This window comes from Amia ocellicauda, chromosome 7 (genome assembly GCF_036373705.1).
Source record: "Amia ocellicauda isolate fAmiCal2 chromosome 7, fAmiCal2.hap1, whole genome shotgun sequence".
NCBI lineage: Eukaryota > Metazoa > Chordata > Actinopteri > Amiiformes > Amiidae > Amia > Amia ocellicauda.
The window spans coordinates 46619421-46635433 of record NC_089856.1 but is presented as its reverse complement, the minus strand read 5'-3'; the positions used below and the strand labels follow the sequence as shown (position 1 = coordinate 46635433).

Here is a 16013-nt window from a genome sequence, read left to right as displayed (position 1 = left end):
CTGCACTAGAGTGGGACGCTCTACCAGAATCCCTTCAAGGCTACAAGACTACATCTTGAATTGAGGCAGAGGTAAAGTCTGCACTCCAACGAAGGTCATGTGCTGGTAACCTCTGACCTTAACCTACAGTAAAGATTGAGAACAGTTATGTTATGCATTAACTGTCTAACTATTGTAAGACAAGGCAAATGTTAATTACAGAGCCTGTATCTTGTGTTTGTTAAGAAGGGGGGTGTAGTATATGGAGCTGTATGATGCATACAAAGTGGTACAGTCCTTAACTCCCTACACAATTAGTATAGTCCAGTTAGGCAGGGATGTATTATTCCTGCGATGATTGTGGAAGTTGTAATGTGCTACCTAGCGCTGAGTTGGAGGAATAAAGTTCACCTTCTACTTAACACTTCTCCCATTGTAATTATTATATACAGTCATGGGCAACCAATATCAATAAAAAAGGTAACACGATAGCTGGTATTACAAATAATACCATCCACCCACCGATGCGCTACAGTTGTGTGTTATGCTATTTTAATTTTATTTTAATTAGCCACGCTGTTTTGTTCCGCCTGCATCATGGAAGTCGGTCAGTGCCTCGGTTCATCTCGGCTTTTACTAGTATTTTAATATTAATATTATTATTAATATAATTCATGCTAGTTCGCTGTGTTGGTTTTTGTCTACAGGACTTTTTCCTCCACAGTCAGAGCGCACGCAGCGGCAGTAATAGATGAGGCCGACAGTCTGGCCTAAGCCTTGGTCTGTCATAAGAGACCTCGCCCGCGAGAAGGGCTCCTCCGCCGACTTGCACCCGCACTATAGCCCGCAGCTGCAGCTATAGGAGGTCTCACTCTTCCAGTTTACTGGATTGAGCTCTGCTGTGCTCACTCATCCGTGTGGTGGTTCTGGTGTGTTAAGCCCAGCTTCAGCTGGTGGTTTTACTACCATGAGCACTCCTGATTATGAACAGCACAATGCCCATTGTCCCCGGTACCCCCCACAGCAGACGTGGTGCAACTAGGCCTGTACGGCCCACGCAGACCCCTGACTCCTCACCTCCTGCGACGCGGCCCTGAAGCGCTCCAGCAGCCTCTGGCCCACCCATACACCCCCCAGCAACTCTCCAATTGGCACCTCTGCACCCAGGACTCCTGGCTGCTCCAAATAATAACAGCTGGCTACTCCCTACAGTTCCAGACCTGTCCACCCCCCTTCAGAGGCGTGGTGTGGACACAAGTGAGGGGACCCGTGTCCAGTTTGTGGCGCTTTGCATCGAAATCACCTCTCTCTTTGAGAAAGGGCAACACAAGGTATTCATAAGAACATAAGAACATAAGAAAGTTTACAAGCGAGAGGAGGCCATTCGCCCCATCGTGCTCGTTTGGTGTCCATTAATAACTGAGTGATCCAAGGATCCTATCCAGTCTATTTTTAAATGTTCCCAAACTTTCAGCTTCTACCACATTGCTGGGGTAGAAGCTTGGGTAGAAGGCCCAGGTGATTTGTTTGTTTTTAATTCTGCTAGTCCCTTTAGTACCTCCTCCTCATTTATCCTGATCTCTCTTAGGGTTTGACTGGACTGATTGTTAACCTGTGGCATGTTATCTGTCTTTTCTTTTGTAAAAACCTCTATGAAATACTCATTTAGAACATTTGCCACATCTTGTTCGTTTTCCAAGATTCTATTCACCATACTTCCTTGTGCCCAAGAAAGATGTTGGTTTCTGCCCCATCTTGGATCTGAGGTACCTGAAACCCTGCCTCAAGGTGTTGCATGTCAAGATGCTCACCCTGCATGCCATGTCTTAGGCTATCTGGAGACTGGTTCACCTTGGTGGATTTGAAAGATGCCTACTTTTACATTCCCATTGCGCAGGCACATAGGAAGTTTCTCTGCTTCGCCTTCGCTGTTCTCCTATTCGGCCTGTCTCTAGCTCCTCACACTTTCTCCAAGTGCATGGACGCAGTGTTGGCCCCATGCCAGACTGTCTGGTCTCTTTGAACTCCAGGGAGCAGGTTCAGAGCCACGCGAACATAATCCTGGACTCACTCTCCGAGTTGGGCCTTCGGGACAACAGAGAGCAGACTCTTGTTGCTCCACTGTGTATATAGTGCCATTATTAATTTAATTATCCAGCAGTGGCAATCCAGTCTAGTTAGCCCGCTGTATGTTGAACACAGGGTGTGAGACTGCACCCTGTGCTTATATGGTGTGGTCTTGGTATTGGCCCCGCTCCTAGCCTTGCTAGTTGTGCAGGAGGCCGCTATTACTAGGCTTTATGGTAGGCACAAGGTTCGTGTTGCCCCGTGGATACACCATTCTTTATTTCTTCCCAGTTAAGTGACTGCGGTCTTCGTGTCTGGGCAGCCTGGATGTAGCCCCAAGGGGCACCTGTGGCTTCTATCATAGAGTTGGTACAGCTTCTAGTAGGTATGCCTCAGGGCAAGCTCTCTTACCAGCTTGCTGCTTCCTCCCTTGCGACGGATTGGCTATACTGTAACCCCTCCCCCTAGGGTAGTGCTTCTAATTCTAAAAATAAGGATAGGTTGCGTATACAACCCTGGTTATCTGAGAAAAGAAGCACTGTCAGGTCTAAAGCAAACCCTACTTTTACAACAGTATGTTCACCAAGGATTAAAAAAAAATACATTTTTACAGCAGTATGTTTACCGGAAACCCACCACCACCATGCAGTGCAACTGAAATGTTGTTAACCAGTAAAATTCATTACATATTATAATTCAGCATTAAAATAGTAAAAGTTTAAAATCTGCAAAAAAACATTATTTTAACATTATTTAAAAACTTAAATGCAAAATTATGATTGCATAAATGAAATAAAGGAAAAAAAATAAAAAAGTTTTATTTTTTTATTTTTTTTATTTGAAGTGTAAAAAAATGTAAGTCTGTCCTTTGGGAAAATCTTATAAATATTCTTTTGAATAATATAAGATGAAAACATTCCCTTTAAATACATCAGTGTCCAAAGCTATTGCTGTAGTATGTTCCACAAATCCTGCTCACAATAAGGGACAGTGGACTTGGGTCCTCAAGGTGAGAGATGAGACAATTCTCACTCCAAGGTCATCAATACATTCATCTTCATGGACCCCCATCTCCAAGTAATCCCAGTTTGTTTACTTCAGGTAAATGTGTGAAACAGAATTAAGAATAAGACATTCTGTTATTATTAATAGTCAAACTAGCCTGGTTGGGGCCTGACTGTCCTGGTTCTGCTAGCTAATTCTGCTACTGATTCAGACTCGTCTTTATTCTGATTGCATGTTAATAGATGGAGACCGATTGACTGTGGAGGTTTCATTGGGCTGCGATAAACCAATCAGCTCAACTCCGAGCTCATCCGCCTATAATCCCGCCCCCGTATGTTAATCTGATCCAGTCTCCGCTTCTAAATTGCATTTCATTTTGGCACTCTTCATGCGGAGCCATCGTGTAAAAACACTGACACGCTGCAATGCAATGTGTGTATTGCATTTAATTCAGTCACTACCATCGTGCTGCTTTATTATTACATTTAATTGTGGCATTAAAATACTACAATGCTATAAAGCAATTCAGCAGGTTTAAAACACAAATTCAGACAAATTCACAACATCCTGTAAAGCAAAACACCGATAATTTCAACATATGCATTGCTTTTAATTTTGGCACTAGAAAGCTTCCATAAGTTTATTGTCACCTTGAATCAAATATAATGTTTTGTCTTCCATCAGCAGAGAGAGAATCTTTAGACTGTCTATCTTTTCTGGTCTAGTTAGCAATGATCTAACAATGATCTTGTCTTCTATTCATGATCTTTCTCAACAGAGAACAAAAATAGGGACCTGCAAACAACAAACAAAAACCTTTCTGATGCTTATAACGCTCTTGGTAAGAGTCCTCTGTGTGTGTGTGGCCGTACATTGTTCAGAAGGCAAGGATATAGTGTGTGTGTAGAAATAGTTCATAGTGGAGTGTGGCTTCACCAAGGTCTGCAGGTTCCTCAAAACCATCCAATTGAAGTAATGGATAGGTAACGGGCAAAAACTATTGGCAAATAAGCACAGTACAGTAATTATGTTGTTACAGGTAATTTAAAAGACAGCATGATCACTTCTTTCAGTTTAATGGCAGCCTAATATTAAAAGCCTGTCCAATCTGCCAGAATGTGGGAATTATAGGACCAACTGTGATCCCCATTGAGTTAAAAAGTGTATTGATATGTCACCTCCTGCGGTCAATCACTGAAAAGGAAATCAGTTGGCTCTGCTTACTCTTCCCAATCTGCAGTTCTGAGAACTTTATGTTCCAGCTGTGTTCTTTCTTCCCAACCCTTAAGATCATACCAGTCCATGGCATTAAATTATGCTTTTAGAAATTTTTTCCATGGTCTGGTTGCCAACAGATACCCAAACATTTAGTGATTATGAAGTCCTCAATGCAAAGCTTGACAAATCTCTCTTTGCATATGAATGCTACAGGTGAGACTGGTTAATTGTCACCCTGAATCAAACATTATGTATTGTCTTCCACCAGCAGAGAGCTAATCTTAGTTTAGTCTATCTATATTGTCTGGTTTAGTAATCAATGATCTAACAGCATTTGTCTTCTTTTCATGATCTTTCTCAACAGAGAACAAAAATAGGGACCTGAATACAACGAACAAAAAGCTTTCTGATGCTTATTACGCTCTTGGTAAGAGTCCTCTGTGCGTGTACCGTACATTGAAATGGTGTTCAGATGAGCAAGGGAGAGGAAGGCAAGGATGTAGCGTATGTGTAGAAATATTTCATAGTGGAGTGTGGCTTCACCAGGGTCTGCAGGTTCCTCAAAACCATCCAATTGAAGTGATGGATAGGTAACAGGCAAAAACTATTGCCAAATAAGCACAGTACAGTAATTATGTTGTTACAGCTAATTTAAATGACAGCAGGGTCACTTCTTTCAGTTTAATGGCAGCCTAATATTAAAAGCCTGTCCAATCTGCCAGAATGTGGGAATTATAGGACCAACTGTGATCCCCATTGAGTTAAAAAGTGTATTGATATGCCACCTCCTGCGGTCAATCCCTGAAAAGGAAATCAGTCGCCTCTACTTAATCTTCCCAATCTGCAGTTCTGATAACTTTATGTTCCAGCTGTGTTCTTTCTTCCCAACCCTTAAGATCATACCAGTCCATGGTATTAAATTAGGCTTTTAGTAATTATTTCCATGGTCTGGTTGCCAATAGATACCCAAACATTTAGTGATTATGAAATCCTCAATGCAAAGCTTGACAAATCTCTTTGCATATGAATGCTACAGGTGAGACTGGTTAATTGTCACCCTGAATCAAACATTATGTATTGTCTTCCACCAGCAGAGAGCTAATCTTAGTTTAGTTTATCTATATTTTCTGGTTTAGTAATCAATGATCTAACAGCATTTGTCTTCTTTTCATGATCTTTCTCAACAGAGAACAAAAATAGGGACCTGAATACAACGAACAAAAAGCTTTCTGATGCTTATTACGCTCTTGGTAAGAGTCCTCTGTGTGTGTGTGGCCATACATTGAAATGGTTTTCAGATGAGCAAGGGGGATGAAGGCTAAGGTGTAGTGTGTGTGTAGAAATAATCCTTAGTGGAGTGTGGCTTCACCAGGACCTGCACATTCTAGTTCTTAGCTGTTCTGTGGACATCAAAACCCTCCAATTGAAGTGATGGATAGGAAACAAGCACAAACTATTGGAAATTAAGCACAGTACAGTAATTCCTTTGTTACGGGTAATTTAAATGACAGCATGGTCACTTCTTTCAGTTTAATGGCAGCCTAATATTAAAAGCCTGTCCAATCTGCCAGAATGTGGGAATTATAGGACCAACTGTGATCCCCATTGAGTTAAAAAGTGTATTGATATGCCACCTCCTGCTGTCAATCCCTGAAAAGGAAATCAGTCGCCTCTACTTACTCTTCCCAATCTGCAGTTCTGAGAACTTTATGTTCCAGCTGTGTTCTTTCTTCCCAACCCTTAAGATCATACCAGTCCATGGCATTAAATTAGGCTTTTAGTAATTATTTCCATGGTCTGGTTGCCAATAGATACCCAAACATTTAGTGATTATGAAGTCCTCAATGCAAAGCTTGACAAATCTCTTTGCATATGAATGCTACAGGTGAGACTGGTTAATTGTCACCCTGAATCAAACATTATGTATTGTCTTCCACCAGCAGAGAGCTAATCTTTGTTTAGTTTATCTATATTTTCTGGTTTAGTAATCAATGATCTAACAGTATTTGTCTTCTTTTCATGATCTTTCTCAACAGAGAACAAAAATAGGGACCTGAATACAACAAACCAAAAGCTTTCTGATGCTTATTACGCTCTTGGTAAGAGTCCTCTGTGTGTGTACCGTACATTGAAATGGTGTTCAGATGAGCAAGGGAGAGGAAGGCAAGGATGTAGCGTATGTGTAGAAATATTTCATAGTGGAGTGTGGCTTCACCAGGGTCTGCAGGTTCCTCAAAACCATCCAATTGAAGTGATGGATAGGTAACAGGCAAAAACTATTGCCAAATAAGCACAGTACAGTAATTATGTTGTTACAGCTAATTTAAATGACAGCAGGGTCACTTCTTTCAGTTTAATGGCAGCCTAATATTAAAAGCCTGTCCAATCTGCCAGAATGTGGGAATTATAGAACCAACTGTGATCCCCATTGAGTTAAAAAGTGTATTGATATGCCACCTCCTGCGGTCAATCCCTGAAAAGGAAATCAGTCGCCTCTACTTAATCTTCCCAATCTGCAGTTCTGATAACTTTATGTTCCAGCTGTGTTCTTTCTTCCCAACCCTTAAGATCATACCAGTCCATGGTATTAAATTAGGCTTTTAGTAATTATTTCCATGGTCTGGTTGCCAATAGATACCCAAACATTTAGTGATTATGAAGTCCTCAATGCAAAGCTTGACAAATCTCTTTGCATATGAATGCTACAGGTGAGACTGGTTAATTGTCACCCTGAATCAAACATTATGTATTGTCTTCCACCAGCAGAGAGCTAATCTTAGTTTAGTTTATCTATATTTTCTGGTTTAGTAATCAATGATCTAACAGCATTTGTCTTCTTTTCATGATCTTTCTCAACAGAGAACAAAAATAGGGACCTGAATACAACGAACAAAAAGCTTTCTGATGCTTATTACGCTCTTGGTAAGAGTCCTCTGTGTGTGTGTGGCCATACATTGAAATGGTTTTCAGATGAGCAAGGGGGATGAAGGCTAAGGTGTAGTGTGTGTGTAGAAATAATCCTTAGTGGAGTGTGGCTTCACCAGGACCTGCACATTCTAGTTCTTAGCTGTTCTGTGGACATCAAAACCCTCCAATTGAAGTGATGGATAGGAAACAAGCACAAACTATTGGAAATTAAGCACAGTACAGTAATTCCTTTGTTACGGGTAATTTAAATGACAGCATGGTCACTTCTTTCAGTTTAATGGCAGCCTAATATTAAAAGCCTGTCCAATCTGCCAGAATGTGGGAATTATAGGACCAACTGTGATCCCCATTGAGTTAAAAAGTGTATTGATATGCCACCTCCTGCTGTCAATCCCTGAAAAGGAAATCAGTCGCCTCTACTTAATCTTCCCAATCTGCAGTTCTGAGAACTTTATGTTCCAGCTGTGTTCTTTCTTCCCAACCCTTAAGATCATACCAGTCCATGGTATTAAATTATGCTTTTAGAAATTATTTCCATGGTCTGGTTGCCAATAGATACCCAAACATTTAGTGATTATGAAGTCCTCAATGCAAAGCTTGACAAATCTCTCTTTGCATATGAATGCTACAGGTGAGACTGGTTAATTGTCACCCTGAATCAAACATTATGTATTGTCTTCCACCAGCAGAGAGCTAATCTTAGTTTAGTTTATCTATATTTTCTGGTTTAGTAATCAATGATCTAACAGCATTTGTCTTCTTTTCATGATCTTTCTCAACAGAGAACAAAAATAGGGACCTGAATACAACAAACCAAAAGCTTTCTGATGCTTATTACGCTCTTGGTAAGAGTCCTCTGTGTGTGTGTGGCCATACATTGAAATGGTTTTCAGATTAGCAAGGAGGACAAAGGCTAAGGTGTAGTGTGTGTGTAGAAATAATCCTTAGTGGAGTGTGGCTTCACCAGGACCTGCACATTCTAGTTCTTAGCTGTTCTGTGGACATCAAAACCCTCCAATTGAAGTGATGGATAGGAAACAAGCACAAACTATTGGCAAATAAGCAGGGTCACTTCTTTCAGTTTAATGGCAGCCTAATATTAAAAGCCTGTCCAATCTGCCAGAATGTGGGAATTATAGGACCAACTGGGATCCCCATTGAGTTAAAAAGTGTATTGCTTTCTCTCCCCAAAAAGGAAATCAGTCCACTCTGCTTACTCTTCCCAATATGCACCCTTAAGATCACACCAGACAATGGTATTAAATTGTGTTTTTAGAAATGATTGAGATATAATCTTTGTTTAGTGTGGTCTATCTATATTTGTTTTGTCTAGTTATCAATGATCTAACAGCATTTGTTATGTTTTCATTTTCATTTTCTGTCTCAACAGAGAACCGATATAGGGACCTGAATACAACGTACAGCAACCTTTCTGGTGTTTATAATGCTCTGGTCAAGAAACCTCCCGGTGAGATTGGCTTAATGTCCTGAAGAATCACAGTTAAGAGCTGTGAGAGTTTTCCCACTGCTACAACAGAACACAAACTCATGGCAATAAGAGATATCCTCAGAATGTATGGTCTTCCTACATGTGACACTGTGATCATTGATTCTGTCCACTGTTCTTATTCCATAGAAAACAAAGTTTGTAATGTCTGTTCTGTGGGCTGGGTGTACAGCAATGGATCGTGCTACTTCTTCTCCACTGATTCAATGAATTGGACTAACAGTCGTGATGACTGTGTCAGAAAGGGGGGGCACCTGGTCATTATAGAGAGTAAGGAGGAGCAGGTAGGCAATACTTTTATTCAAACTCCCTAATTTAGAAAAACATAACTAACATCTAAACTGAGCTATTGGTACAAAGGTTTTGATTGACATTCCCAATTTTCTTTTTAGACATTCTTATCAAATTATCTTCAGAAAAATGTCAGTGGATGTGATAATGGAAACACACAAGATAAAATGTACTGGATCGGGATGACTGATGCCGTGACGGAAGGAGCCTGGCTCTGGATGGACAACACGCCTCTGACCAACGAGTAAAGCTAATGTTTTGTATTCTGACATAAACTCACATCCTCACTGTGAATGTGCATAATATCCTGTAGAAAGTTTGGCACAACACATTGAGTGTGTTTGTGCAGCTGCTGTTGCTTTAAAGCAGAAGGGACGTTAAAGCTATACATTTTTTTGCTTAAATGGAAAATTATAATTTTCAGGTCCATGGGAGTTGCAACTCTTCCCTTATTAAGGAGATAATGATTTGAAACATCAACTTATTGTCTGTGATTTAGGTTAAGTGCATTCTATGTATAAAAGTACAAATTGACATTTGGCTGTTGTTGTTTTTTTAAGTAAAGCATTGCATTTGACCAGCCCATCTCCAGTCCAAATGAAACAATTTGATACAATTACAATCTCAACTATAAAACCATTACAGACATTGTCCCAGGAATTCTTGGTGTGAAGAATTGGCTCCTGTATGAATGTTCCTGATCTTGGTTTGCATTTCTGATCCTATGTCCTTATTTTATTATTGAGCTACAATTGTTCTTTCAGGTTGATTTGTATCTGTCCCATTTCTCTATCCTTTACATTTGTTTATCCATTGTACCTCTGTAATTGTAATTGTAATTTCTGCTGCCTTATTTCACACCTGTTCTCTCTCGTCTCTGTTCAGATACTGGCTCAAGAGAACCGGTCAGCCCAGCGAACCTGATAACTGGACTGACAATGGGAAAAATCCATCAGGGGAGGATTGTGCGTGTCTGCAATGTAATGCTTGGTATGACAACTCGTGCAATTTAAATCACAAAACAATCTGTGAGCACAGAGCAGTGAGCACAACTTAACGACAAGAGCCAAAAACATTATAATAGATAAATCTATATTTCATAGCAATGTCCTCCTAAAGTTTCCAAATCAAGTCATTGACAATTGATAGAAGTCTTGGTTTACCAGCTGTTGTCATTTCCCCATCTCTGTTTCAGTACAGAAAGGTTACATAAGGAATCTATTTTCATTGAGCTGTGATTGAAGTTTGTGGTGTACAGTGGAGTGCTTTCATTTGCAGAAAATCAAAACAAGAAACAAATAACTGTTATATAATGGATTAATAAACTAGAGAATAAAGTAAAAACAAAATAAATAGTAGTATATAGTGTATACTGAACTGAATTACTGAATGTCTTGATCCCAGTCCAGGGTGTGGCATGTACTGTCTTTGGGGATTCGACAGAAAGACTGGGTTCAGGGTATGCGTGGTGGTGTGAAAAAAGTAGCCTTTACAAATGGCTTTAAAACAGAAAACAAACCACAGTCCCCATGTATACAGCTCACTATACATATTACAAAAAGTCCTAGCCGGCTTCAGACCACTAAACTGTGTCCCTATAGAAAACAAGCACTCAAGAGCCAGTCTAAAGCCGGGAACCTACAAAAAATCAGTAGGTGCTCCATCTCTTTGCAATAGAAATGAAACAATTTGAAGACTTAGTCTTAGTAAGTTGTGACCATTAGTGCTGGTGGTTTGGTCCCTGAATCATTACCCATTTTAAAACGTTATTTCAAGAATGACGTGAAAACTAAATGGAAATCAGGCAAGCAGAGTCACCTGTGACTGAATTTGAGGCTATAAGAGAATAGAGAGTAAATAGCATATGCGAGACCATTGCAACTAGCAGCTAGAAGTAACAAAATGCTGTGATTGCCTATATACTTTAAAAGATGGATGAACCCAGTCTGGATGCATAGATGATAAATGTATTTATTTAACATGCCAGGGCTGGAAGGGGCCCCACATGGAAGCACTCTACCTCAGCAGATACTTATTGAACAGCAGAAGTGGACAGCCTTTTATACATTGCAAGACGTGGGTCTGTGGCCAGGGTCTGTCATTGGTTTGGCAAAGTGTTGTCTTGAGATCAGGTTTCTGAATGTTTATGGTGGTCTTCCTGAGGAGGGGGGTTATCATGGAAGCAGGTGCCTGGTCCTGTTACAGCATACAAACTGTACGATCTTGTGGTTTTCTTAACAATGAGGTAACATCTTTAGCTTTGAGAGGAGAAACAGGAAATCCACAAACGGAAAAACCCATAGGTGATACATTCGGACAAACCCATTTCTCTTATCATAGTAAACAGAAGTCAAAGTGGAAAGGAGAATGTCCAGAGGATAGGCCCTTAAACAACTGCCTGTTTCTAGCTTGATCAATCTACTTTGCTCATTCTGCATATTATTATCAATATAAAACATAATACAGTTTATATAAAACATTAATAATGGCTCTACAGTGGATTTCCTTTATCTTCTAACCCTAGTGTCCCCAACAAAAAAAGAAGGTCACCTTTTCAGTTTGTTCTTATCTTTCTTGTTTCTTAGCCTGTTCTGAAGTGTTTAAAATCTCTCGCCCCTGTCTTAGTCCATATATCTCCTGCTAACGATGAGTGGAACACTATGCAAGGAAAACAGGACACTGTATTCCGTGTAGAGCAGCCACAGAGCCAAGTTTTCTTATCGTACCATCCTATGGCCTTCACAGTGAACGCCTTTCTGTCAGCTATTAACCATGGAGCAACAGATGCCAGTCCTGAGGTTTTCCTCAGAAAGATTTTGTGTATGGTATTACTCATAGTTTAACCAGACATACAAAGAAGTGTTGGCCAGTTTCTTGGTAGGATAGGCCAATTTAGGTATATATAAAAATAGGAAAATTAAACTGAGGTATTGAGTTTTTAAATCCAGTGTTGCTGGCTGAATGACTGTGGACAATGAACCCAGTGAATGATGTGGATGCTGTCGTTTGTCAGGCTGAAAAGCAGGGATTGTTCTTAAATATATAAAGAATGTAATGTAGGATAGTATAGTTTTTAGGTAATTGGAGTAATTATGCACATATAAATGTATTAATGTTGCTTTTCTAATCTTTAATGGCCTGTTTTTTCTTTGTGTAATTTGATCATTATGGTGATGATTGTATAATAGTGTGATGGTTGATGTACTGTGTTTAAATAAAGCAATTACAGAAGTCTCTCTCTGCTCTCTATCTCTCTGTGTCTCTTTGTTGTTTTGGAGTGAGAGCGCCAGCAGGGGGATCCATTCTCTCTTATATACCTCCCTTCAATTAGTCTACTACACCATGAAGTCACAGTGTTGTAAATTCCAGTGGTCAGTACCTATCAAAAGTGGTCCAAGGAAGGAAAAGCGGTGAATTGGCAACAGGGTCATGGGTGGCCAAGGCTCATTGATGCACGTGGGGAGCGAAGGCTGGCCCGCCCCATCGTGCTTGTTTGGTGTTCATTAATAACTAAGTGATCCAAGGATCCTGTCCAGTCTGTTTTTGAATGTTCCCAAATTGTCTCTTTAGTCACATCACTTGGGAGTTTGTTCAGATTGAAATAACTCTCTGTGTGAAGAACTGTCACCTGTTTTCCATCTTGAATGCTTTGAAGCCCAATTTCCATTTCCATGGGTCCCTGCTGATCTGGAAAAGCTCCTCTGGTTTGATGTGGTCGATGCCTTTCATGATTTTGAAGACTTGGATCAAGTCCCCACGTAGTCTACCCTGTTTCAGGTTGAAAAGGTTCAGTTCCTCAGTCTCTCAGTAGGACATTCCCTTCAGACCTGGAATAAGTCTGGTTGCTCTCCTCTGAACTGCCTCTAGAGCAGCGATATCTTTCTTGAAGTGTGGAGCCCAGAACTGTCCACAGTATCCAGATGAGCTCTAACTAGTGCATTGTACAGTCTGAACATTACTGCCCTTGTTCTCAATTCTACACTTTTGACAATGTTTGCCTTTTTTACTGATTCCCCACATTATTTGAATGGGGAAAGTGAGGAGTCCACATAGACTCCTAGGTCTTTCTCATGCATTACTTCTTCCAGCTCTATTCCTCCGATAGTGTAATTATACTGTACATTTATATTGCCTGCATGTAATACAATGCACTTAAATTTCTTCTGCCAGGTGTCGGCCCACAACGATAGGTTGCAAATGCAACCCTGGTTATCTGAAAAAGGAAGGACTGACCAAGGGGGAGGGGTTTCAGCGCACTTCTGTTGTAACCTAATCGAAACATCTCTATATAAAAGCTGCCATTGGCCCCTGTGCACATCACTCAAAACAGGTCCCTCCCTACTTCCTGTTTGTATAAGATGTGATGTCTCCACAGAAACTTCCTCTTTTCCCGGGAGACTTTGCAACCCTTGGGAGTGCTTCCATTTCCAGATAACTGGGGTTGGATTCACAACCTATTGTTATCTTTCAAGTAGGAAGCACTGTCCACAGGGAAGGGGTTACTGTATAACAAAACCATCACAAGGGAGGAAGTAGCAAGCTTATAAGGGAGTCTGCCCCGAGGCGTACCGCTAGGAGGCCTCGGCAACAACTCCAGACAGGAGTCACAGGGGCCCATTGGGGCCACACCTGGGCTGCCCAGGAGCGAGGACTGCAGTCATGCTCTAACCGGGAACTGTCTACAACCAGCATATACAAAGCAGGGCTAGAGAGGTCAACTCTTACGCTCTCCACTTACACAGTAGCAAAGGCAGATTGCTCTACTAGCGCAGCTAGGAGTGAGGCCATAGATCTACTCATATCATATACAGGACACAGGAAAAGCAGAGCAAGAATCCCAGCATCTGGTGATGTCTATGGGTCATTGACTGCAAAGGATTTGCAACCAAGTGTTCAAACTCACAAACTGAATTAATGATTATGTTAGTTTGTCCAAATACTTTTGAGCCCCTAAAATTTGGGGGACCACATATAAAAATGGGTGTAATTCTTACACTGTTCACCCAATTTGGATGTAACTACCCTCAAATTAAATATGAAAGGCTACACTTAAAACACATCTTGATTGTTTCCTTTCAAATCCATTGTGGTGCCATACAGAGCCAAAATGGTGACAATTGTGTCACTGTCCAAATATTGATGGACCTAACTGTATATTGGTTATTTACATTATTTAACACTTAGTCTATGATACTGAATTATTTGTGCTATTGATCCTCAGACTCTGAGAACTGTAAGGACAGTGTAAGGGCAATATATTAATGCTGTGTTTAATAAAGGTTTCTTTGTCATAACCTGTAGTCACTGTTGTCCTGCCCAGTTTGAGATCTGTGTGCGAGGTAATTGGAGGTCCCTCACCTTCTTAAGTGTGACTTAGTCATTAGCATGTTATAAATTTATTAGGGCTGCCCCCTGAAAATCGACGAGTTGAATCATCAATCGGAGACCCCTCATTCTTCAAGATTCCTCTTTTTTGTCAGTCAAATCAAAAGTTATTGGAGTATTACAATAATTGTAGATGTAAGCCTATATTTTATATATATTCTGTATATTCTGGTATATTCTGGAGGCGCAGCACTGTTTCAGCTGAGGCGCTTTGGTCGCTATGAATCGGAATATCCACGGAAGTAATGTGTTGAAGTGCCTAATGTCGCAGATTTGTGTTGCTAACAAATACTGAATGTACAATGTGTGCAAAAGGTAGAGTAGTCGCTCTGGCCCTTGCTCTGGATGAAGGGAAGGCTGAAGCACGTAGAGAGGATGTACAGTCAGTGTGGTATTTGTCCCGCCCCTCCTCCGCTGTGATTGGAGAGCTGGCTAAAAAGTGACAGTGACGAGTGCTGCGTTTTACCCAAAGTTGAACATTTTTCAACTCTTTGCGACCAGAAAAAACGCAGAGCGCTCAGCACTCAGTGTGGAAGAGACGCATATTTAAAAAGCCGGCAGCGTAACGTGGTGCTCCCATTGCAAACAACTGAGAAAATACTCTGGCCTCAGGAACGAACGCTTTGGTGGACACACGGCCTAGAGAAGCTGAAACCTGAGGTGGTGGAATTGTTCTTATGTCTCATAAGAAGTCTAAAGTATGGCAGCATTTCGATGTATTTATTAGTTGTTTAAAGATAAATTAAGAAGTAGGCCTATCTTGTTGTAAGAAGAGATGCGCTGAGGCAGCTCCAGGACCCGGAGCCGGAGCGGAGCTGGACAGTTTTTGTTAGTTGTGCTCCGGAGTCGGAGCGCAGCTGGAGCTGGCAATGCTGGAGCCGGAGCAGAGCTCATTGGAGCGCTCTGGAGCCTGGAGCCGGAGCTGAGGTCATGGAGCTGCTCCACTCTTTCCCCCTCCATTAAACTCACCCAGATTTTAAGTCCAGTTTTCTAAAATTAACAAAATATATAATTTCATAGGTTTTGTTGTGTGTTGGGGGTTATAAAATAAGATCAGTTCTCACTCCAGCTATTAGTACATAATTGTCACAGTTCCCTAGCCCTGACCCTCTTTCCCCACTAGGGGCCACCAATGTTCCCTTGCCTTTTCCTGCTCCCTTCACTGCTTTCCTTTTTTCACTCTGTCAATTAACATTCCTCCACACCCTTGTGCACTTCTGCTGCTGTCCTCTGTTCTCATTGGTTCTGCTCCTGCCTTCTTAATTTCTGCTCTCCTTTATAAACCCCCTCACTGCCTTCACTCTGGGTGAAGTGGTGTCTGCTCTCCCTGCACCACCAAGCCTTGTTCTCCTTAGTGCCTTGTCCTGTAGCTCCCGCTCTCTGTCCTCCCTCTTTTGTCAGTGACCTCGACCTTGCCTTTGGATTCTCCTTGGTTTCTGTCTGCTCATTGCAGTAGCTCTGCACTTGGGTCCTTCCTCAAACAGCTTTACGGTTCTCCCACGATGCAACCGTGACAATAATACATTAATTGTAATTATAGGATGGCTTCACTTTCTCACTCCGTTCAAGAAGTGATTCTATAATCTCAGGGCATGTCTCTCATAAACCACTTGCAAAAGAAGTAAAGTACATT

The 16013-nt window shown here is 41.1% G+C and overlaps 1 protein-coding gene across 1 annotated transcript in view; it reads left to right on the top strand.

The window, feature by feature from the left end:
- LOC136753978 (uncharacterized) overlaps nucleotides 1–12216 on the top strand; it is a 28839-nt gene extending 16623 nt beyond the window's left edge. Inside the window, exons 10-17 of the mRNA XM_066710356.1 lie at nucleotides 3830–3892; nucleotides 4634–4696; nucleotides 7129–7191; nucleotides 7980–8042; nucleotides 8588–8665; nucleotides 8834–8988; nucleotides 9097–9239; nucleotides 9881–12216. Of these exons, the coding sequence (XP_066566453.1) occupies nucleotides 3830–3892; nucleotides 4634–4696; nucleotides 7129–7191; nucleotides 7980–8042; nucleotides 8588–8665; nucleotides 8834–8988; nucleotides 9097–9239; nucleotides 9881–10052 (800 nt within the window). The 3' untranslated portion in view covers nucleotides 10053–12216. The remainder of the gene's footprint in view (nucleotides 1–3829; nucleotides 3893–4633; nucleotides 4697–7128; nucleotides 7192–7979; nucleotides 8043–8587; nucleotides 8666–8833; nucleotides 8989–9096; nucleotides 9240–9880) is intronic.
- The last annotated feature ends 3797 nt before the right edge of the window (nucleotides 12217–16013 follow it).